The 23453-nt window shown below is 40.5% G+C and overlaps 1 protein-coding gene across 1 annotated transcript in view; it reads left to right on the top strand.

Annotated features, from left to right (window-relative positions):
* Window positions 1-22441, top strand: part of RERG (RAS like estrogen regulated growth inhibitor) — a 110675-nt gene extending 88234 nt beyond the window's left edge. Inside the window, exons 2-4 of the mRNA XM_009278984.2 lie at window positions 6442-6498; window positions 20444-20517; window positions 21231-22441. Coding sequence (XP_009277259.1) covers window positions 6442-6498; window positions 20444-20517; window positions 21231-21638 — 539 coding nt within the window. The 3' untranslated portion in view covers window positions 21639-22441. The remainder of the gene's footprint in view (window positions 1-6441; window positions 6499-20443; window positions 20518-21230) is intronic.
* Window positions 22442-23453: the final 1012 nt, after the last annotated feature.

Here is a 23453-nt window from a genome sequence, read left to right as displayed (position 1 = left end):
GGTGGTTTACTTCATTCCTTGCAATTAAAAAGTGCTTGCAAAATAATCTGATGTAGTGCTTCTTTCCAGTCTGCTGTTAAGATAGTTGAGATGCAATTAGCGAATACACCATGCTAGGTACTGCCAGAGTTTCAGATGAGCTCCTTGAAACAAGATACTTTTCTCCAGACCCTTTCCACTCAAAAGTTCCTAAAATCAGGTACTTCCCACAGCAGTAAAATGCAGTTACATCTGAGATAAACTGAAATTGCCACTAACAAAAGAAATACTCCCCAAAACTTTGTAGTAGAAACTGGAAAGTGACAGCCATTTAAAAAATGACACTAATTACACTGACATTTGGTCAGGCCAAAGGATGGATATCCTGATGAAGACTGCTAAAAAACACAGCTGAGTAGGACTATGGTCTCTGTCTCTTCCACAGTAGCACAGTCCTTCCAAACAACTTGTCAAAAGAAGGTCAGTTATTGACGTCTAATTGAACAGCCTACTGAATTAGCATCTGAAGCAGTCTTTGGAGTCCTGCTACGTGCATATTTAGCAGGTAATATATTTACTGTAAAGATAAATCCAATATACAGTGCTTAAGTTTTACATTTGAAAGTATGTTAGTGTTTTCGAAGTACTTGAACATGGGACGTTGGTTTAGTCCATGATCCTGCTGTGGGGATTAAGATAGAGATTTGAGACAGGTATTCCAGTCCCTTTATACCCCACCAGAACAAAAAGACATTTGAACCATTTCTGATGTTCAGCTGTGGGTCCACAGAACTGAAGCCCACATCACTACCACTGAAGAAAAAAGGCTTACATTACACTAAGCAGCATAACCTCCTGAAAGGCAAGAGCAACACATTTCATCACATAGCTGTTCAATCCTAGTCTGTATTTACTATTACGCAGTGTATATATATATACACACACTGTTATATAAATACTGCTATACAGTATATATAAGTATATTTAAAAGTATATATACTTTTGGTATTTATGTTTAATTGGTAATTATATATAAAAGTATATATACTTTTTATATTTATACCACCAGTCAGTGGAGGACCTCACTCTGCTGTTACATAAAAAAACATACAAGCATACACAGTAATTTTTCTGAACAGTTCACTGCTTAAGACAGTGATTAAAATATGCATAAAATATGCAGAGTTTGAGACAGCAAGGCAGTGTAAAACAGACCATTTTTATGCTTGGTACAGTTCTTCCTTTCCTCCCACTAATCTCATTTTGCTCCATTAAGTTTACCTTCTAGTTTACTACAAGCACAGTAGGTCTCAACATCAGAAGTGACCACAGAGTGAACGAACCAAGAGAGGAGGGAAGGCAGAGAAATCCTTCTGTTGATGTCTCACTCACATCCCCACACCACTGAATTGCCAGAGATACCATCAAAATTGAGTCAAACGCAGGCCCACAGATGCAGAACCAGAAGTAATGACTGCATGTTTACATCCATGACGTACCATGATCAGAAAAGGACTCTGCATTACAAGTTCATACTTGCCCACACACACACCCCCCAAACGACCTGCACTTTCAGGAGCAAATTAAATTCTCGTGGTAGTGCCTTTAAAACAAGCCATTATTTCCCAAAGCTGGACGCAGAGCTGTTTAAGGAGGCAGCACATTGCATGCCAGAAACCTGTGGCACCGCCATCCTGCAGGCTGGAGCTCGCCACATGCTCCAAGGGGACTGAAACTCCAATACATGAGGGGCCTCCGAGAGGGTGAATGGGGGATGAACTCTCTAACAAAAATATACGTTTTGAAAAAAATTAAATACTTCATTTATGAAAGTGCCTTTTGATCGTTATAACCTCTGGTTTTAACCACTCTGGTGTCTCCTGCCAAGTATGGTTTACTGATGACACATCATCATGGCACCAGGAATGGACTTGTTGATAAGTTAAATAATGGGACTACTTTCAGACCATTTTTATAGCTGAAAATTCTCATGGCATAGAAGAGTCATCATACAGTTATTTCACTGCGGAGAACTGTTATTTTTCTTAGAATAACTTTGAACTCTGTAGCTTTTGGGGAAGGGGGATGTTTTTCAAATAAAAACCTTGCTTCCATTCTTCCCCCAAAAGCTCAGCTTGTATTAGCTGGAACAATAACAAATTCATGAAGATATGTATTCAGGCAGATTGTAAATTTAGCCAGAGCATTTATATGTTACTAAATCCAAACAAAGATCTAAAGCAAGACGCAAAACACCACAAAAACAAATGTTCCAAAAGATATGGACTGAGATTTTTAAAGCTGAGTAAGGGACTCAGCCACACAAGTCCCAAAGAAGTTAGTTAATCATGTGGTTGATAATCTCAGTTTATATGCCAAGTTAATTCCTGATATAACTTCATTGTCTTCAGTGGAGTTACACTGCAAATGTATTTGACAGTCATGTTTCTTCTCCAAGAATAACTTCTAAGGCAGAAGGTTTAAACATGAGCGAATGAAGGTCCTGGGCCAAGTTCTACCCTAATTTAAACCCTGTACAAAACAGCTGACTTGGAAGTGAGGGTGTAAGGAAAGGCAGAAAGAGACATGAGTCTGTTCTTCCTTTGCTGGGACATTACATCAATTCCCCTAGGTAATGGTCATGTCTCCGAAAAACACAGTGGGAATCCAAATTGCAGTTTGTTGGAGAGTCTTTCCTGCTAAGCCTGCAAGTTCTTGTATTTCACAAGCAGTAAGTGTTCAGGGAAGAGCCTTGTCAAAGTCTCAGTGGAGGACCATGAAATTCACTCCTATTAGGTACTGCATTGATCTGAATCTTGCCTGCTTCAAAATGCATTTCGTCTTCTTTGAGGATAAGCACTGGAAATGGTAATTTTAATATGAACATTGGAATTAGTCACCTAATTTAATAAGAAAATAATGCGTTTCAGACATTCTCAACCTCAATGTTATTTTGAATCAAAACCCATCATTTGGGTGGGTTTTTTTTTAGTGTGTTGGGTTATTTTTGCCTCATTATTAGTATTAGAGTTAAACATGTCTAAATAAGGCTGACAGGTCAAACAGGGTACACACACCTTTGCTGAGGTGAGAAGGAAGTAATGCCCATCTCAAGTCTTTCTATGCAGCATTGCTAAGGACACAGAGAAGTTTTATTGCTTTGCCCGGAGCATTATTTATGCCAGCAGCAGAAATCTGAGCGCTACAGCTCTAAGCATAGTGAATTCCTAATGTCCTCACTTCTAATTCTTCTGCTGGCAGAAGTTATTTTACTAAAAAGCGTTGTAATCGGGCAGTAAGTGAGCTCAATGTAAACAAAATGGCTTCACAGTAATACCCCTGCTCTAGGGGGATCATTGCTCAGGCAGGTGGCACGAGCCAGCAAGCTGGTCTCCGGATTGACAGCCCAAGCAGTTGGATGCCCTTCCCAGCTCTCCTCTCATTGACTATTTTCAGTCAAATCAGAGACCAAAGTCACATACATTGTTTTAATACTCAACTGGATGTCAGGGTCCCATCTGCTAAGCACCCCTAATGAGGCAAAACTGAAGGCATTTCCCATCCAACATAGTTCGCAATAGTTATAAACAGGACAGGCACTGGATCAAGACTACCTCATATTCCCCATCTGTGAAATCCAGCTGCTAATCTTCAGCCTTGTAAAAATGTGTGGAAGTGAAAAGCTCCCTAGGATGGGCTGTGACCATTGCCATGAAGGAGAGCAGGAGTATTTTGAGGGAATCGGCCAGGCCAGAAGCGAGGAGGCTGAGCAGAGCCAGCCCCACAGGAACAGCAGCTCTGCATGGCCCCGAGTGTGCGCGCCCCCAAAACTGGCACAGAGCACATGGCTCTGAAGCTGACACTTCCCCACTCACCTGGGGTTGTGCTGAGGTGGCATTTTCTTCCCTTCACCGTGCCCAAGCAAGCCTTATGCAAGTACTTTATTACTGGCAGTGCCTAGTGAGCGACTCATTGGGCTTGCTGTGCTTCCCGCTGAGACCTGCCAGCGAGGGAGACTAATTGCCATCTGGCCCTATGCATGGCAGCCGCCTCCCACCCTTCCTTTCTTTTCTTCAGCTCCCTCCTGCGTATGTGATTATTTGTTATTTCTGCATACAGGCCTCCCTGCTGGAGACAAATACAACCTACTTTTTACCTCCTCACCAGAGCTTATGTCTGTGATCTCTAATTCTTCACCTCTGCAGCACTCAATGCCTGTACCATTTCATCCTGTGTACATAGCTGAACCTCTTTTCTCCCAGGCTCATCTCAGCAGCTGCGGTCCAGTTTTACCTTTCCTTCTTATCGCTTGTCACCTTCTCACCTCCTTCATTTGGGCTACCTCCAAAATCAGCTCTTCTCCCCTCTTTCCCTTCAGAGCTGCTGCCTTCTTACCTGTCTCAGACATTAGTGCTTGACAGACTTTCTTCCAGTCCCCTTCATCACTTGCTGGACCTTCCTCTCCAGCAATTTTCATCTACAAGTACAAGGTTATCATAACTATAAGTGGACCATGTTTAAATATGAAGATAGTTGGACAGGTTCCCCCGCTCTTACACCTTTTCTCTCCATTAGCGACTCCAGGTACAGGTACAGGCTCAGGGTAAGGCACTGCAATACAGGTAGCACATCTCTGCTTCTCCTTCAGAGTACAGTTGTGAAAGAAGAAAGCATTTTTAAAATCTGTTCTTGAAAAGGAAGGTGGCAAGGAGTCTTCTGAAATCATGTCAGGAAAACTTTTACCCTGCATCACTTTCCCAGTCAAAATAGAAAAAGAACAAAAAAAGAACATGCTATTATTTCACCAGCAATTAGAGAACCAATTACTAGCAATTAGAGAAGAATCATGACCAAACTTTTGAAACATCGAGATGTTTAAACTATTCCAGCTGAGGTAAAATGTGGGGAAAAAAGTCCTGGTACAGACATCATCATGGATGGAAAATGAACTACACAGAGATCTTCTTGCAGTATAACAACATCCACATTAGGACCACGACTTGAAAAGTTACTTTGGCTAAGAATTGCCACATTCACTCTGAGGGCCAAGGAGAGCATTTCTGCAAAGGCTAAAAAAAAATTTAAAAATAGGATTTCCTAGGGAAAACAGAAACTTAAAAAAACAACGATTTAAAATTGCTTCTTATGTAGTGATCTCATTTCCTTAGGATCAGCTTCTTATTACCCCTCCAAGTGTGAGGCATAGTTAAATCTTGTTGAAAACTAGTGTTCTGATTGTATTTAAAAAATAGGTTCCGATTAAGGAAAGCTTAATTATATTCATTCTGCAGAGTATTGCCTTGTCCTAGTCTTGGGCACAGAAATCTGCGATGTGGGGCATTCCCATGGCTTTAATTTTGAAAAGGATCAGAACTGGGTTTAGCTGTCACCTTTTACTGTTCATCTGCAACTGAAAGAACAGAACAATCCTGTAGGGCTGACAGGGAAAACTTTTCCTATAGCTGAAATCACTGCGATCATAGCTAGTGCAGTGATATCTCTAGCTCCGTTTTAGAAATGCAGAAAGGATTTTGAATAGTTGCCAGTGGTGAACGCTTTGTTTATACCACTAGAAATTCAAGGCATTGCTTAGTTTTAAATTAGAACATAATCAATGTCCTGACAAAACCTTTATAGGTTGTTTTTAAAAGGGGGTGGAGGGATAGAAAAAATTAAATATAAGAACGTAAGTAGCAAGACCTTAGGCCATAAACCAAAACTGAGAACTAGTTATGCAGTGCTCCAAAATCTAAAGCTTTATTTCTACTTCTGCAAATTCATTAATAGCATTTGTTGACCATTGGTTTAGAACATTATAGCTGATTGCTTCAAGTGACAGGTAGGCAAAACATGGAAGATAAATTGTTGCAAGGAAGGCATGCCAAAATACAGAAGGAAGCTATTTAGCCAATTATATGTTCACCTTACAAGGTTTAAAATCTGAAGGGAAAGTTTTCAAGAATTAAATTATTTTGAACCCCCCTAGTTTTGAAGTTTCAAAGCATCCTGGTTCAGAAACTTCTAACCCTTTTTCCACTGGCTATGGGAAATCTAAAGCATCCAAAATAGTCGTTTTTTCAAGGGTCATCTGCTCATAGCACTGTAAATGGGGTTGGTTTGGCTTTTTAATGGTAGAAACTATTGTGACAAAAAAAAGTGGAAAAAGTTAGAGACTACCATCGGAAACCTCCTGGTACTCTTTGTCCTGTGTTGTTACATGGGTAAATGATTAACACTGTAAAGAGTTTTGTTTTTTCCATTTTGTTTCCCCCCTCCAAAAGTGTAAAGCAGGCCACAAACAGAGAAAAGGTCTCAACTGCTGCAATAAGCAACACTGACTTCTGCTCAGTTCAGGGGAGCTGCTACATGCTCGTTCACACAGAAAAGTTTGCTGGGAAAGCTTTAAAAACCAGATGAGTTGATGGCTTGTGCATCTCACCTGGAATCTTTTTGTTCCTCCAGCTCTCGTTGTACGCTTCCTGACCAAACGGTTCATCTGGGAATATGACCCAACGCTAGGTAGGTTGTATTTTATTCTGTACACATGGTATGCTGTATATAATAGCATGGCTGAAGTAATGGAAAGTCATAGAGTTAAAATTCCAAGCCTCAGTCAACCTTTAAATTTGCTCTAAAAAGCTTCTCTATGGTCATTTAAAGCTGGAACAAATTATTACCTAAGATGGCAGAATAGAGAAGCAGTAACACACACAAACGAAAGCAGAATTAATATGAGGCACGTTTCTGCCCACACAGAAGTCAGTGGGAATTTTGCCATTGAAAGCAATTGCGTTAGTATTTCACTCTGAATTATTTAGTGTGTGATCAGTTTTCTGCTTTTGGATAACCCAAACATCAGCTGCTAGAGAATAAGATGGCTGGGATACAGATCTCAAATTCAAGGGAAAAAAATTGTAGGTACTTACAGTCAGTCTGCCTACCCTTAGGTAAGTTTTTTGTCCTCACTTTCAAACACACATTGTGTCTCACTTTTTGGGTGACCAGTTAGGGACATCAGTCATCAAAAGGGACACGTCTCCTCCACTGCTCCCGCTTAGCTGTCTTGGGTCTGGCACTTTTGAGAAGCTGGCACAGATACCTCAAAAAAACCTGTCAAACAGTTGCTCTGAATTAGAGGCCTCACTTGAAAATTTGGGCTGAGGTCTGAAGTATTTCCTAAGTTAGCATGTATTTGAATGCTCTGCACCAGAGAAAATCCAGGCCAAGAAGCCTGAGATGAGGCATTAACATCTTAGAAGACACCTTCAATACCTCAGGACTAAGTGATTCGCACATGAAGTAAGGGGCCAGGAAATTTCCTTTTCTCCTACAATCTGTTGCCATCTCCTTCCTAACCTTTCTTTGGAGGCTCAAATACAGATCGTACAGTTAAATACCTATTTCTTTGTTAAGGTTCTTTCTCTAAGAGGTCTCACTAAAGAAAGAGAGAATGCTATAAACTTGCACAGCAGAAACAAATATGAAAGTTTAATACACTTTACTACAAAAACCAGGCAGCCCTTTCAACAAAGCAAAGTATCCAGTATCATACTAAGTATTTCATCTAGTAAGCTGAAGAAGTGACAGGTATCAGAAATCTCATATTGGGAAAATAATTCTCAGAACAACCTGAACTCAAATACATTCCTTTGTCTGCTAATATCAGTATATTAATCAGTGAATTATATGTCACCTGCCTTGTACTACACAGTGGGATGTTCAGTATAGTGTTCTATTAGTATTATTAGTACTTCACATCTCTATCACTAATACATCATTTTAAGAACTGGACAATAAAAGTATATAATAAAGTGTTTTGTATCTGTTTAGTCCAAGTTCATTAATTTCTTACGGGGACACTGTGTGCAAAAGTATTCTTGTTGCCTTGTTTAAGCACACAAACTAAGTTATTAGCAAGCTGCTCGGTTTATTTTTTTTTGCCCCATTATGAAGGCCCCATGCCCTTTTTGGTGTACAAGACATGACATTTGTTTCTGTTTTACAAATGAATACAACTGCGAATTAACCATGCCCCTCAGGAATCTAATCGTCTTCTATTTGCAGCACTGAAACCTTTCATGCAGACAACAGTCCTATCTCAATAAAACAAAAATTAAATCTCTTCTGACTTACTAAATTCTACATTCTCATTCAGTTTAGAGGATAACAGCTTAAATTATATATTACAGTTATTGTGGAGCTAAGTGCTTTAAGTTTCTCAGAGGAAAAGGTTTGAGAAATTAAAAAAACTAATAAACTATTGTCAATAAGTTATTTCTTAATCACAGTAATATCTGGTGGAAGCTGCCCACCAGAGATTGTTTTTTAATGTATTCTTTTTTCAAACTATGGATCACAACAGGATTCAAAGGAGGCTCTGAAGTGTCAGAAAAAAAAATCTTCTGAAATTCTAACCACTATTCAGGCCTTCAGAGATCAATCAAAAAGAGGCTGTACCTCCAAAAGCTTTGAGAAACAGTGCTTGAAGGAATGCATTTCTCTATCATGATCATCCTGCAGTGATTTAGCGTCCAGTTACCTGTAAACATCACTGAGCTGAATTTACTGAGAAGTTTTAGCAGAATACATTCATTTCTTCTTAGCAGTCATGGACTGGCAGTTGGGTGGAAAGAGGGATACCTACATATTTATACCAACGTAAAAAGTTTAAGTTGTGTCAGTGAGACCCATTTGCCCTAAAGGGAGAATAAGCAGCTTTGTCAAGTAATTTTGAAAGGGCAGGAGTAAAACAGATTCAAACTATCTAGCTACTAAGCAACAGGAGGTTTTGCCAAAAATCACTGGGGCTGTGACAAAAATATCATATTTATAGTTTATTTCTTATATCAAGTTTTCAACCACCCATTAGCCCTCTGATGCAAAGAATCCCCAGATAATTCCTATTTTCAGGAAAGCTTTCACCAAGCTGTACAAGGCCTGATGGAAATTCAACATTATCCTAAACTAAGCATCAGGGTAAAAAAACCTTGTCCTCTTTTAATTCAAGGATGACACACACCTTATAAATATTCTTTACTACTGTAACCTGCCAGAAGAAAATGAAGGACCATATTTTTAGCAGTGTCTGGATATACTGCTGTATCTCCAGGAGCCAAATTACAAACCACAAAATAACATTTTCTGGCGAGAGGAGCATCACTGAATCTTGCAAGCTTTGGCACATGGGGCTGCTGCTGAAGTCAGGGCTTTGCAGCTCTGCCACTTTTGTCCATGATGTTCGATCTGTGCAAGCATTGGTAGGACAGCTGCAAAGTACACAGCACTGTGCTTTTTATTTTACTGTTCTGAGCCAAGGAGTTAACAACTGCAGCAAAGGTCATTTTTCAGGCGAGTATTAACCATCAGCCTCGACTTCTCATCATTTCTGCTTAACTGGCAAGTCACCGTCATCATCGTGGCATGTTTTTATTTTTTCGATTTTTTTTTTTTTTAAAAAGGTGCCTAATCACTCAGGCTAAGTGGTTACCTGGCATTATCAAGGCAAATGAGTTTCCACTTTCAATCTATATTTATAATAAATCCCACAACTATCCCACATGTGCAACAGAATCAGAAGGTCCAATGAAAGAGCTCTATGTAGAAATAGGCTGGAACTGCACATTTAAAAAAATACATGCATTTGTTTTCTAAAATATTAAATATATGAATTCAGCATTAAACTTAGTCTTCTTTAGCTTGTTAAATACCAACTGAGAAAGGGGACTGGGTTACCACATGGATTTCACCAAAATTCATTAATGTTTATACATTTTTAAATAGAACAACTCGCAAATTAATAAGCAAATTCAGTGTGGTGTTAGAAGGCCTAAAAACACTTGGCCTGGTTAGGGCACCACTTAAGCCACAGCCTAAAAGCACTTCACAAACGTAACCAACACATCCATAGTGGATTTAATACAGAACTGGAAATTTGTGCTATATTTCAGTTTGGCTCTACTAAGAGATTCATAGAAGAAGCACAAAAACAAGCATTCCTATGTACCATTTCATCAGCGCTTGCCAGGAATGGGGTGGCAGCAGGCTGACAATTTGCCTGCCACCGAAGCGGCTTGGCTCGGGGAGGGTTTGCAGCCTGCAAGCAGCCACCCTCGCAGCAGCGCCGCTGCAGGTGGTCCTCTCAGGGCTTGACCACCTCACCACTGCCACAAAACCAGAAGTCTATAAACACGTAACACCTGCCAGCCAGCATTGTCTCAGAGATGGACATACTCTATGCGGATGAGTTTCAAAGTGGAGGTGCAAAGACCTTTATTTGGCCACCTACCCTCTGCAAGTGAACTCTTGGCCTGAATGCAGGAATCCCGTGGACCTCAGTGACCCAGGACGTCACATCACGATTTTCAAGGCTGCTGTGAATAGCTGCTCTCCTCAGTGCTAGTAAATAGGAATAACAGTCTGGATCTCAGAAATTTTCCCCACGAGCTAGTGGCAGTGCCCAGAATTTAGGGTGACTTCACCTGACCTCAAAGATGGAGAGATATTGTGGTTTGCCATCAAACAAGTAATATTTAATTGATTTTGAAATTGGAGATTCTGAATCAGACTAAGTCATCAAGGGAACTGGTAAATTTATTTTTTCCTGGGGGGCAAAAAAGGCAGAGGAAGCCCAAAGAGTCATCACAGCAGTAGACAGACAGCACTGATGGCCTGCAGAATACTTCATGGGCAACAGCAAATTACCTGCCTCCATAAGCCATGACATGCAGGGAGAATCTCCTGGATCAAATGATGAAAGAAGAAAATTCATCATAGCTATGGTTAAGTGGGTGCTTTTTAAAATAAGTTTTGCAGTATTTCTCTGAGAACACATTCTTTGTTCTACCATAATCGGGACAATTTGCTTAACTAGAAACAGAGCTGGGATATCCAAGATTTCCAAAAAAAAAAAGAAAAGAGGGGATTATGAACTGGGTTGTGTCATTTGTTCTGAATTAGCATTTTTATGTACAGTTGGGAGAATCAGGTGCTTTCTGAGGTGCAGGGACTTAAACGATCCATTTTTGCCATATAGGGGAAAAAACCAAACAAATAAAACCCCAAGGAAGTGCAGGAGATAGGTTCCTCAGTTCTTTTCTTGATTCTGTCACTGATTTGTTGCCCGCAGTCTCTTTGCCTCTGCTTCTCACTTATAAAATCCTTCATCTCATAGAAGGGTTGTAAATCCTTTAAGTAACTAGTACTCATAGACTTAAGACTCACATATCAAAGGTGCTTTAAACAAAAGTGTACTTATAAAATAACAGCAACCAAGGAGTTAATATTTTTGTTGACCTTTCTAAAAGTCACTTGGCTTTCTCGCACTATCCCTAGATGTCTTTCTCTAGCTGTTCACATATTTCATACAACTTTGCTAATCCTCTGAAAGGAAAACTGTCTCTGAGCAGATAATCAGCAGAACAGTGCATGACAGACTGGCCCATCTATGAAGGCAAAGAGAGACAGAAAGCATGGGAGTTTATTTGATTTGAATGGGATATAGAAAAGACTATTCATTACTTTGGAGGAGCAGAGTTAACCGTAAAGAAACATGAGTCTTAAGAAAAGTTATAATTTTGCTAGGACTACTAGATTAATAGTGACATTTTTAAAGATTATTTCTTCCAACTATGTCACAATTTCTTTAAGTCACTCGGTTTTTGTTCACTTTTTCAACTGGGAGGGGAAAAAACTGAGTTGGTGTTTCTATAAAGTCCTATCTAATGCAACATACAGACAGCCCATAAGTCACCATCAAACATAGGTAGAATGTGTAGGTATCAGTAAAGCAGCAAAGATAGGAGATAAGGTGGTACAAATTGCTGTCCCACTAGCTTGATTATAAAAGGCCCATGATAGCACCCATTCTTCTCCAGCATAACATGAAACAGCCAAAGGACTGCAGAAAGGTACACTAGGTAAACAAGTGCTTGAGGGAGGCAGACACCTCTGTTAGCGCCCTGAATTATCTCACAGCAGAGAACTTCATCTCCTGTAGACCAGCTCAAGACAAATTTCACCGCTGTGGCAAGAACAGCAGAAATAATTTTGTGAAGATATTGTTTACATTGGCAAGAATGCTTTTCCCATTGGAAAGCTTGTTGCAAGGAAGATTATTTTTACATTAGAAAGGTAGTTTTGCCTATGTAACCACATCTGTAGCTGAGGGTTCTGTTAGCAAAATGGTGTCATTCAGGGACCACAAGGGAAGTTTGCAGATACCATACATAATGTAATTAACATTAGAACCCTAGCAAATACTGCTAGCCTGAGTTTCTTTTCTGTACCTGATAGGTACAGATGTGTACAAACAACAGAGCAGAGTGCGAATACGTCCAAACTAGCTTCCATCAAAATGGTTGATAACCAGAAACAGCTTAGCAATGGGAGCCAAGACCTCACCAAGAATAATTTTCTGTAGCAAGAGAAGATGCAAGAACTATCTTTCTGGGCTAATTTTGTGCCAATGTAGCCATGAAAAAGAGCTCAGGTCCAAATACAGTTCTCAAGGACTGTCTTTGCTCTCTGGTTTATTCAGCTAACACATTGTCTGGACAGCTGGAATACTGTCTGAATACAAACTCTTTGTCCCCAGGATTGCTTTCACTGCTGCAGATCACAAGCTGAAGAAACACATGTCTTTGTATATTGTAGATTTCTAGTTTTCTTGACTTGTGGCTCACTCAGCAAGTTTGTCTTAACACTCCTGAAGGTTTACTGCCTCCCCTACCATAAAAATACTAACTCCCAGCAGCACAGCTGAGAGAGAAACTGCCCAGACAGCAAACAGAACTTTTAACAAAGGGGCCCATACTAAAATAAGTGTTAATAAATCATTAACTGATGGTCCCTTCAGTCCTAGGGTGTGAAGGTTGACAGACCAGCAGCCCCAGGAGGAAGGCAGCCTGGGGAAGCCTCCCCTCCCAGCCCTCTCTTCCTCCTGCTGCACAACAGTATACTGCAGTCTACACAGTGCTATAGACCAGATCATCAACATGCTCATGATTAAAAATAACCATTTTCCATAGCAAGCAAAAGAGGAGAGAGTTCTGCCATCATCTTGCAGAACTTTGCCTTCTGCATATTTCATCTGAACACCCCTGTTGACAACTACAGCTTATCCAAGCACGAGCTAGAAATAACATATGTGGTCCAGTACGGGCTTTCAGCCAAAGTGAGATGTAATGGTAACCAACCATTTGGGGCTAGGAGGAATAGCTGCCAACCTGTATTTCAGGGAGTACCATGACAAATGTGTAGATGCTTAATAAATTGCTGGAAAACAGCCTTATTTTCAAGCCAGACTCTAGTTACTAGCATCCTCAATTTCTATTAACAAAATTACTCATTCCTTCTGCCTCAGTGCTTCACAGATTGAGTCCTCAATAGTCAAGATTGTGCCTTACTAGGTATCTTCCTGGGCTTTTATTTTTCCCCCACTTCAAAACAGTAGAAACATTACTTAACTTGATATACATTTAATACGTTATATCATTTTTTTACTATACTCCTCAGCTGTAGAAATTTATACTCAATGTATTATGGCAATGAGCCATGAAAGTATTCCTGATTTCTCCGAGGTGTTTGTAAGGAAATGGACTGGTATGGCCTAGAGCACTTTAAACCCCTGACACTGGCTTCTAAAATGCTCGACAAAGACTTGAAATGATGAGATTGTAATTGAGAGCAGCAGAGGAAGATGCTTAAAATAACATGGGAAGCAGCTATCTGAAAATGTGGTTTGTTTGAAGATATTCCTGATGCCAATAATAAAAATATTGCCTTTTTACAGTAGCTCAACAGACAGCAAAAATCAGGAATGGCAGTGGCTGCTCTTGCTGTAGCTACAGCTGCAAAATATTTTGCCTCTACTTTTCTTGCTCATCATATTCTGAAATGTTCTCCAGATGAGCAGAAGCTTCCAGTGCTTGCTTTTGCACCTTCAGGAGAGCAGGCTTTTGTTTTGCTTATTTTAGGTGTGAGAAAAAAGTCTCACTGGTTAGTTTTCATTCATATTGGCAGAAATAAGGTGAAACTCACAGCTTCACTAACAAAGACTTCTTGCCACAATCAAACAGAAAAGTGTAGCAAAATATGGTTTATTTAGACTTAAACTTGTCATGGGCATAATTCCCACCAGGAACTAATGCCTCTGCTTAGTGTTGGTGGGAAAGTTAAGTGTTGGTGGGAAAGTTAAATCAGAAAATTAAAAAAAAACAGTTAGAGCCTTGAAGCTTACTCCCTACTAGTTAGCACTGCTCTGGCTTTGTTGGGTTTGTTTTAGCATGCCTTAATGAATGCAGTTCCCAAGTATCTGTACACGTTTTCTCTGCCTATCTCAGCAAAAGCTGGATAAGGACAGAACCTATAGGAAAGGAAATGTAACACCACTCCCCTTCTCCTCAAAGGAAACCCAGTCTTCGCACGCAGGAGAAAAATCATATGCAGCAGAAGCCAACAAGTAGACATACTTCCCCTTAAGTTTGAGCTGTCTTCAAGAAAACTGTATTCTAGGATTTCTGTTTGGAGGCCAAAATACATTATTTATTGAAAACATCAACAAGAAAAAAATGTTTTTCTGTAGACTAGTTTTATATCTCCCACCTGTTCTACCTAAAGAGCAAATTTTGGGGATGCAACAAATCCTTTCATACCAAGATGAGAACTTTATAGTCTAGTGGGGCTATGCATGCAATAGCCATTTATTTTCCTTCCCACTTTTTTATAGAGGAAAATATGATAAAAACCAAGCTGCTTACTGAGCAGCAGACCTAATGAAGCCTCATTTCTTCTGAATTTGTTCTCCATAGTTCATATTGCAGTAGCTTTTTTTTTCTTTGCATGTGCCCCTGTGCTCCACAGAGCATCCTTTGTCCCCCATGAGTCCCCACACCACCTGAAGCTTCTTCTAAGGTCACCTACTAATAGTCTTTGCCCATCTGCATGGGCCAGGGACAGCCCCGCAGCCTGACTTGTGCAGAGGCACGTGCCTGCTGACTGCCCAGAGCAGAGACTGGGCCTTCCTCCCTGTGCCTCTGCAGGGGCATTAAAAGGGTCTCTACCCTCCACCCAACCCTGATTTTAGCAAAACTTTCAGGATGTAAATATTTGAGAGCTTTGCCTTGGACTGAAAACAGCAACTAAAAGCATCTCGGCAAGCTAGGGCACACTTGCTGCCTGCAGTGCCTCCCCCATCACTTTTTTGTGCTCAGCTTTAATCTGACTAGTTTGGGAATACCTGCTGTACTGCAGTCACAACTCTGATTACAGCAAATGCAGCCTTGTAGAAGGCAGCCAAAAAAACCCAAAAATGAAGTTAGAAAAGAAACTCCTTTGCACATCACCATATCAATTCCAAAAGCAGCATTCACAACAGTAGACTGCATGTGAGTCAGGCTAGAGTCCTTAGAGTTGAATTAAATATCACTGCAAACAAATACCTTCTTTCATACACATTTTGGTTTAGTGGCTTGACATGAATGTTCATGTTGTATGATAGTCGTACATATAAAGCACATCACAGGTACCGTACAGCCTCCTAGAACTTTTCCTTCTGTATTTCCTGACTCTTGGGGTTACATGTGTGGAAACACTTACAACATTGAAAAATCCAAGTCCAATTATCAGAGCTGTCAATTTCCTTTCTTTTTTTAATACTTTTTGTTCTTTTACACATGATATTAATGATAGCAATAACAATGCATGGCATATCATTTGATGGTATTATTGATAAACAATAAATAACCCAACTATGCTTATTTTGGGGTCTGTAGTATCAGTTAATAAAGACACATGTGGGAATACACTGCATTAGCATTAGAAATATGTTCTAAATACACAAGGGCAGAGCTGTGGTTCCTGTAAAACCACTGATGGTTGCAGAACAAAAACCCTCCTGTAAGGTAAATAATGGATGGAGTAAGTAACAGCCAGATGCAAGCAAGAAAAAAAATACATTCAGCTGAGTTTTGCGAAGAGCTGGGGTGGGGGAAGGAAGAAAGCAGAAGAGACTTTGAGTCAGGAAGGTACATTCAACTTAGAGGGGCTTTCTAAAAGGTGAAAAGTTCCTGAAGCAGCAAGAAAATGCAGAGGAGGACAGATTTCACAAAGGAAGGCTCTGGAGAACATATCAAACAGTACGAGGGTTAGCAATGCGGGTAAATTGTTTTCCCAGTGGGCTGTTAAAGTCACTGTTCTCAAATGTGATAGAGACAGGTGCCATCCTCATGGATGTCAAAGATTGCAGGAGTCTAAATGAGCAGGGAGTTTATTTAAGAAAAACAAAAAATAAAAAACCCCACCCAGGAACCCTTATTATGTAGTCAGAAATAATTACGGGAAATTTTGGTCTTTTAAACATACTGCTGCATTGCCATCAAACAAGACTTTAACCATAACTTAGAAGTTCATGCCTATTAGCTGTAGCTTTTTGATCTGGAAACTCAGCTATAATTATTACACAAAAACTCTTTCTCTAGGTCTCCTGCAGTTCTCGGATCCAACTGGCTGAAAGCCACCATGAGACCAAAGTTTCTTAGAGAATTTTTTAAATGTCCTTGTTTTATTAACCTTTCTTGACAAAAATGAACTAAAATTCTGAATGGAAAAATTACTGTACTTAAAAGCAAACAAAAGAGACCATTTACATGTAAAGTGGTGTATGTCATTGCTCCATCTCAGCTGATTTACCTACTCCTGTTACAGGTGTTTTCCTAAAAGCAATAAACCCTTCTGATGCAAATATTTCCTTCCAGAGCTGTGACGTATCCCTGATATATATTGCCTGTTCAAAATAGACAAGTACTGAAAACAGCTTTTTACATCACTGCAAATATAAACCAAGATCTAGCAATTACTTCTCAGATAATAGTTTTTCTCTTGGAAAGATAATCTTCTGGAACAGATATATTCAATAGATCAGGATAGTCCTGGACAAATAGGTTTGATAAATGACTAGCTAAGTCTTACAGGCCAAAACTCTTAAATATGACACAATAAGCATAGCACAAGGATGTGAGGTAGTCAAGCTGTGACTGAACATCATATCCATGGACAGTCAGTGGATCGTGGGCTTCAAAGTTTTATATAAGTTTAGCAGGTTTTTTCTGCATTTTTTTTAAATCATATTGTTCAGAAGAATAGGGAGATTTGTAACATGCTTATCAACACAGAGAGCCCCATAGGAGTTTTTTTTAATTTATTTTTTCCCAAAAAAAATTACTTCCATAGCTATTCAGCAGCTGTGGTAATTTGAAAGTTTTATCCAGTTCCTATTAATGAATTATTGTGTCAATATATTATAGACTTAAACCAACTGCTACCACTTTCCAGCATGTTTCTCAGGCCTTTTGACAGCTCTAAACGTTTCTGGAATAAACATAAATTTTTCAAACGATAGGACTGTGAGAACCAAGAGTGCTTTGCACAGCAAGAGTGCTGGGGGATCGCAGCTTTATAACCAAGTGGGACCCTGAAATCTGACATCAGCTTCCAAAGCCACACTCATCAGCACCTTTGACCTTGTTATTGGGAATATGAACAGAAGCATAGCACACCCCCAAGCCAACCAGAACAGGTCAGATTTACTTACATTGAAGGAGAGCAAACCACCACATGTAACTATTTCCACAGCACTAACAGCATCAGGCACGCCATGGCTCGGTCAGCAGCAGCGGCTCCCTAGCTCTGCTTTGAGGCTAGCAGTTTTGACACTGAGTCTGTGAAGAGTAAAACACAGCTCTGGGGTTTCTTTTCTATCTATGAGGTTTTAGCTATATAGCTATAGGTATAATATATAGGCATCACCTGGTGCAAATGATATTCTGAAGCTCAGAAAGTTGCCTATAGTCATCTTGGGAGCCTATATCAGGAAGGCTGCTGGCACAGTGTTAGACTTTGCTCTTTCTACTTGATCATGACGATGCAAGGATAAGACATTTGCAGCCTGGATTCATCTGACCAATTTTAGACTCCTAAGTGTTTTGAGGTGTGATTCATCCCAGGAGTGAGATCAGACAAGCTATTTTACTTCATCAACCCTAATAGAGGTCAAGGGTGCTTAGCTGAGACACAGACACCTGCACTGTGGACGGTTTCAGTTAGGGATCCAGCAGGTATCTCAAGTCATCTAACTTCTCTCTAGCCCCATGTCTCAAAAAACAAAGTGCTACAGGGAAAGTTATATTAATAAATCCCAAAGCCAGGCAATGCATTTGTGAAGTACCATGGGATCCATGTGAACAGACTGGGAATCACAGCTTCAAGGCTCGTAACTTGCAAGATGACCAGATTTTTCAGAAGTTTCTGTTCCCTTGAAGGAGAAGCCATGTCTGTTATTACACCAAAAATTGCTTTAAGCATCCAGCTGTTTTACACTCATTAAAATTCACCCAGCTACCGCACATTCCAAAGCACAGGAACAGAGACACATTTACTAAGATATATTTACACTAATCTGACCCAAATCAGTGCTACTCATCCAGGATCAAATTCCATCCCAATGTGAGCAGCCAAAGTGAGTTAAACTTGCAACATAAAGTGCCGCCAGAGTCCCATTTTGAGAACTCAAGTATCATTTAGGAATTGTGCTGCTTTTCTGCAGCGAGCACAGGTCTAGTCCTTGAGATTTATTCTCCCATTTTGTGAGGGAGAGCCATACAGCCTACCACACTCTGCTTCCTAAGAAGGACATTTCACAGATACGCTGCAAGCATGATTGGATGATCACTTTCTCAAGTTGTGTGGACCAATTCTCAACAGCTACTTGTCAAGCAGGGCCAGATGGTTGAAGGCATTTAAGCATTGCAAGGCCTAAACAAGTAAGGAGCTAATATCACATTACTCACTCAGAGAGCCATCTCTTCTTCACAGCACTCTCCCCCAAAGAAACAAAGCAGAAGTTCCTAAATGACCTTGGACGTGGAGTGCTGCACAGGGAGTCCCAACCTAGCACCGAACATTTTAGTCACTGAAACAACTTGCTGAAGGTGCATCATTGCAGCTTCCACGCCAAACTAGAGGGCCTGCTTTTCTGCATTCCCCTGGGGGAATTGTGGCAGCTAGGAGGGTGTACAGAAGGGACAGATAAGACATACCACTGAGAGACTTAGCTATATCTTACTCTGCTGTGTAGGTATAGCCTCAGGATCACAAAGGTGGAACTCTCAACTCCTTCAACACCCTTGCAACACTAAACAGAAGGGGTATTTACAGCCTTTAAAAAACCTAGTCTTCATTGCCTGAAACCCTACAGCAAGATTGCTTGCCATCTGCCTAATTAAACTGACCATTTGTCCCTATTAGAGGCAGCTGTGCTACTTAAAGCAATTAAGGTGGCACAGGAGGGAAGTGACATTTTTGGTTTGGGAAGAGAGAGTTTGCAGCACTGACAGCATTGAAACATTCATCACTATGAAGAGGTGACTTTCTTAATATGTAACGAAAAAAGGCATTCACCAAACATGAGCCCTTTCAGAAGTTCAAATTCAAGAAATGTGTTTTCTTAAAGATATCCTTTGTTCCTATTGAGGAGATTTGCACCAAATAAAAGAATTGTGTCTCTGACAATGCAAAGCATTCATAGTCACTGGCCACAGTTTTACAGCATACGCATTTGCCTTTTGATACAGGACATCTGTGAGCTAGCAACAGTAATAAATCTGAATGTTAGCACAGATCATTTTCCAAGTTTTAGGTCAAATGCTATCAAATTTAACTTATCAGCTCATTAAGATAAAACGAGCCATTTTGTCATTAGCTTTCTGATTAGTTGCCTGGTTCCAGAACCTGGGACACAGTAAATAGGTTCCTTTTTTTCCTGTAGCATAGTGTGAATGCTTAATGCCCACTGGTTATCCTTATAAATCATACACAGGGAAATCACTGCTTGAGCCCTCGCTAGAAGAGGGGAATGTGATGATTTCAGCATGTTTCAAAGAGACATTCCTAAAATAGCTAACTGTTCTGTAATTTTATCACAGTATAAGGCCTGAGCTTAGTGGTTAGGTTCACTGGTTTGCAACCATACTGGTTTGATCTTGTCAGACTTCAAGCTATGCAGTGATAGGCTTTTGAGCTGGATACTTTGAGAGTAGCGGTATTTGTGTTTCACAGGTGGCAGCCTTCCCTATGAGCAAACATGAAAAATGGGCTGCAGCCTTGCAGAGCTCTTTGCCACAGGAAACTCTGTCCTTTTGTTGGGCGCAGAGTGCAGCGTCCACAGGCGCAGCCCTTTGCAGGTATAAGACATGGGAAAGAAAGAGTTGTGCCATATGGGGAGAGGTAACATAGTCACCATTGTAGAAAGAAGGACTTGAGTGTGCTCCAGAATGCCCGGAAGAGCTCCAACAAATAAAATTTAGTGAAGCTGTATGCCACATCTCAGGTCTTGTGCTGGGGTAGCTGTAAGGAAGGTACAAAAACAATTACCTTCTTTTAATACATTTCACAAAATGTGTTCTTATTTTAGAGTCTACATATCGTCACCAGGCTACCATTGATGATGAAGTGGTTTCCATGGAGATACTAGATACAGCTGGTCAGGTGCGTGGGTACATATACTATTATCCAATACCTTGGCTCAGATAGACAGCACTGAAGGGGAGTGCGGTGGGTGGCAGGTGTGCTCCACTTCTGGGGACAGAGATTTGCTTCTGAGCAGAGCTCCCCCTCCTCCACCACCATCAGCTTGCTGCTGGACACAGCATGCTGGATCCAGACCCTTCTGCAAGGGACCCTGCTTAGTTTTCGAACACTGGAAGAACAAAAAAAGTCAGGGTTTACTCTAGGATTAAAATGATTTTGTTCTCATTCCTTGATTCAGGGCCAACCCAACAACACGTTATTACTATGCATGAAGTCACAGTCTATTTTTACAGTCAAATGATGAGGCTTGACAGCCTCAGTCAATGATTCCCACCAAAGTGAAGAGCCAGTTTTGTCATAGCCAGGTCCCCCTTACTTTCAAAACATGGCAGATGCTCACGCTGCACAGTCCTATGCAGTTCGTGTGCTGGGTATCATTCCACAGAGACCCTGTTCCAATTGCCTGCTACCAGCCTGCCCACAGGCAGCCCATGACACCTTGGTAGAGTAGATCTCCTGTGCTACATGAAAAAAAGGTGATGTGCATAAAGTATAAAGTAAAGCAGATGTACATGGCTTTGCAGGCTTTGGAGGACCAACTTCTATCTGAAGGCCTGGTGTCTTCTTCATAGATCAAATTCCTAAGGCTGGTGTCTGTCTTTTCAAAACAGGAGGATGCTATTCAGAAAGAAGGACATGTGCGATGGGGTGAAGGCTTCGTGCTGGTTTACGACATCACGGACAGAGGCAGCTTTGAGGAAATGCTGCCACTTAAGAACTTGTTGGATGAAGTTAAAAAACCCAAAAATGTCACCCTGATCCTGGTGGGGAACAAAGCAGACTTGGATCACTCCAGGCAGGTCAGCACAGAGGAAGGTGAAAAGCTGGCCACAGAACTAGCATGTGCTTTTTATGAGTGCTCTGCTTGTACAGGAGAGGGCAACATTATGGAGGCCTTCTATGAGCTCTGTCGTGAGGTACGGCGTCGAAAGATGGTCCAGGGCAAGACTCGGAGACGAAGCTCCACCACCCACGTCAAGCAGGCAATTAATAAGATGCTTACCAAAATCAGCAGCTAAAAAGAGCTGTACTAAGCCAGAGAAGCATTTTAGAGTATATTAGCTTGGAGTAGGGACGAGGCAGGCAGAGCACATTTAATTAAAAATGGTGAAAGCTTTGCAATTAAAAAAATAGAAAAGACAAACCACACCACTTTTTGAGTAACACGGGGTCAGACTTTTTTCCTGTTTCGAGATGTATTTAGCCACATTCCTTCTGGCTAACATGGAAAAAAAAAAAAAGGAAAAAAAGAGCAAACTCCAAAGGACTAGATGATTGTGGGGATTGGCACTGATAGAGCGTCTTCTGCTTCTACAAGGCTGGCTCCAATCCTCTGCAAGTCAGTAGTGCCTAAACATCATTTCCAGCCAGCCAGCTGCTCAGTAGCCATTGGAGAGTAAGATTCAGTCCTCAATCCATCAACAACCATCACAACCAGTGTTCTCAAGGACTGAATACATGTAGAGGCTGCTGTGTTTTACCAGAAAGTTCATCTGACACCTTTCACCAGCTCTAAATTGGCGCATTGTGTGCTTTTACTCCAAACTGTCCTTCCTTGTTGTTATTTTTGTCAAATTTATGAGTGCTGATGTTCTTAGCAAGGTATACAAAAAATATAAGAAAGGTCTTTTTCATGGAGCATTTAGCCAGCAAGACACACATTTCAACAGAGCTGAAATTCAGCTGCTTTTCCAGATCCTCTGAAACTGCAGAATTCATCAAGAAATAATCAGCTAGTCCAGTGGCATTTCAGCATTTCCCCCTCAAAGTGCAGTACTGTACTTGGGGAAATGGGAGTTTATGTGTTGGGAAATTAAACTAAAAAAAAAAACCATATTACTATTGATTTAGTTATGGGTAGTTTTTAGCTTTTGTTTACTTTTTTGTTTTGGTCTTGTTTCAATTCAAGTAATTCCTCTTATTCTATTTTATACCGAAGAAGAACTGAATCCATGGGAAGGCAAGTATTTAAAGTCTAAGCCCAAATGTAAATCAGATGTGAATGGCCTCTACCATATCAAAAGGCCATAATTTCCAGCTGTTTAAACTTCCAGATGCTGCTTGAAGCACTCTGTGGTTTAAACCAGCACAGGTTTTTTGTGACTCTATCTGGCACATTCAATTGAAAGTGCATTTTATCATATTTTTCATGCCTGGGATAAAAGGTGTCCAGTTTTTTCTCCTCCATTCTCCTCCCTCATGTGTCTCATTTAAGCCAGCTGTCAAGTTTTGCCTTGTTACTTGGCTTGTTAACTGTATGCTAAGAGATGCAGGAACCAAGACTGAAAGACTTCATGCAGATTGTGCTCGTCTCCCACCAGTTGTGTTGCATCCCTTTAGGCAGTGTGGTGTGCAGCTCAGGCTGGCATCATGTAGAACCACAGCCAAAGGCTGGGATGACAAATGGGAATATTAGCAGTATTCTCCTTAAGGAACAGCCCTCTTGTAGCAACTACTTATAACTTTATTCTCCACTGCTTTGTACTGCACATGGTTATTTGACTCTGTGAGGAAATAACACCAAAAGACTATCAAACACAAATTGCCACAGGTGTAGGAGAGTGAGGATATCTGGTTGGATGGCACTTTATACAGTTATAGGTAGCCATATAAGAGGTGGAACTGGCTGGAGAATCAAGCCTGTATATCCCTGTGGACAGCGAAAAGTCCCAAGTCAGGACTTTTCAAAAGGATTTGCTTAAAGATACTTTACCAAAGTAAATTTTTTTAAACATTCTCTCACCCATATCTTTTACCCAGCCAGCATCAAAGAACATCACATTCAGGTGTATATTTTATTTGTACTGTTGTTTGTTTTCTCTGTTTCCCCCATT

This window comes from Aptenodytes forsteri, unplaced genomic scaffold, assembly GCF_000699145.1.
Source record: "Aptenodytes forsteri isolate BGI_AS27 unplaced genomic scaffold, ASM69914v1 Scaffold241, whole genome shotgun sequence".
Classification (NCBI taxonomy): Eukaryota; Metazoa; Chordata; class Aves; order Sphenisciformes; family Spheniscidae; genus Aptenodytes; species Aptenodytes forsteri.
This window is presented reverse-complemented; position numbering and strand designations above follow the sequence as displayed.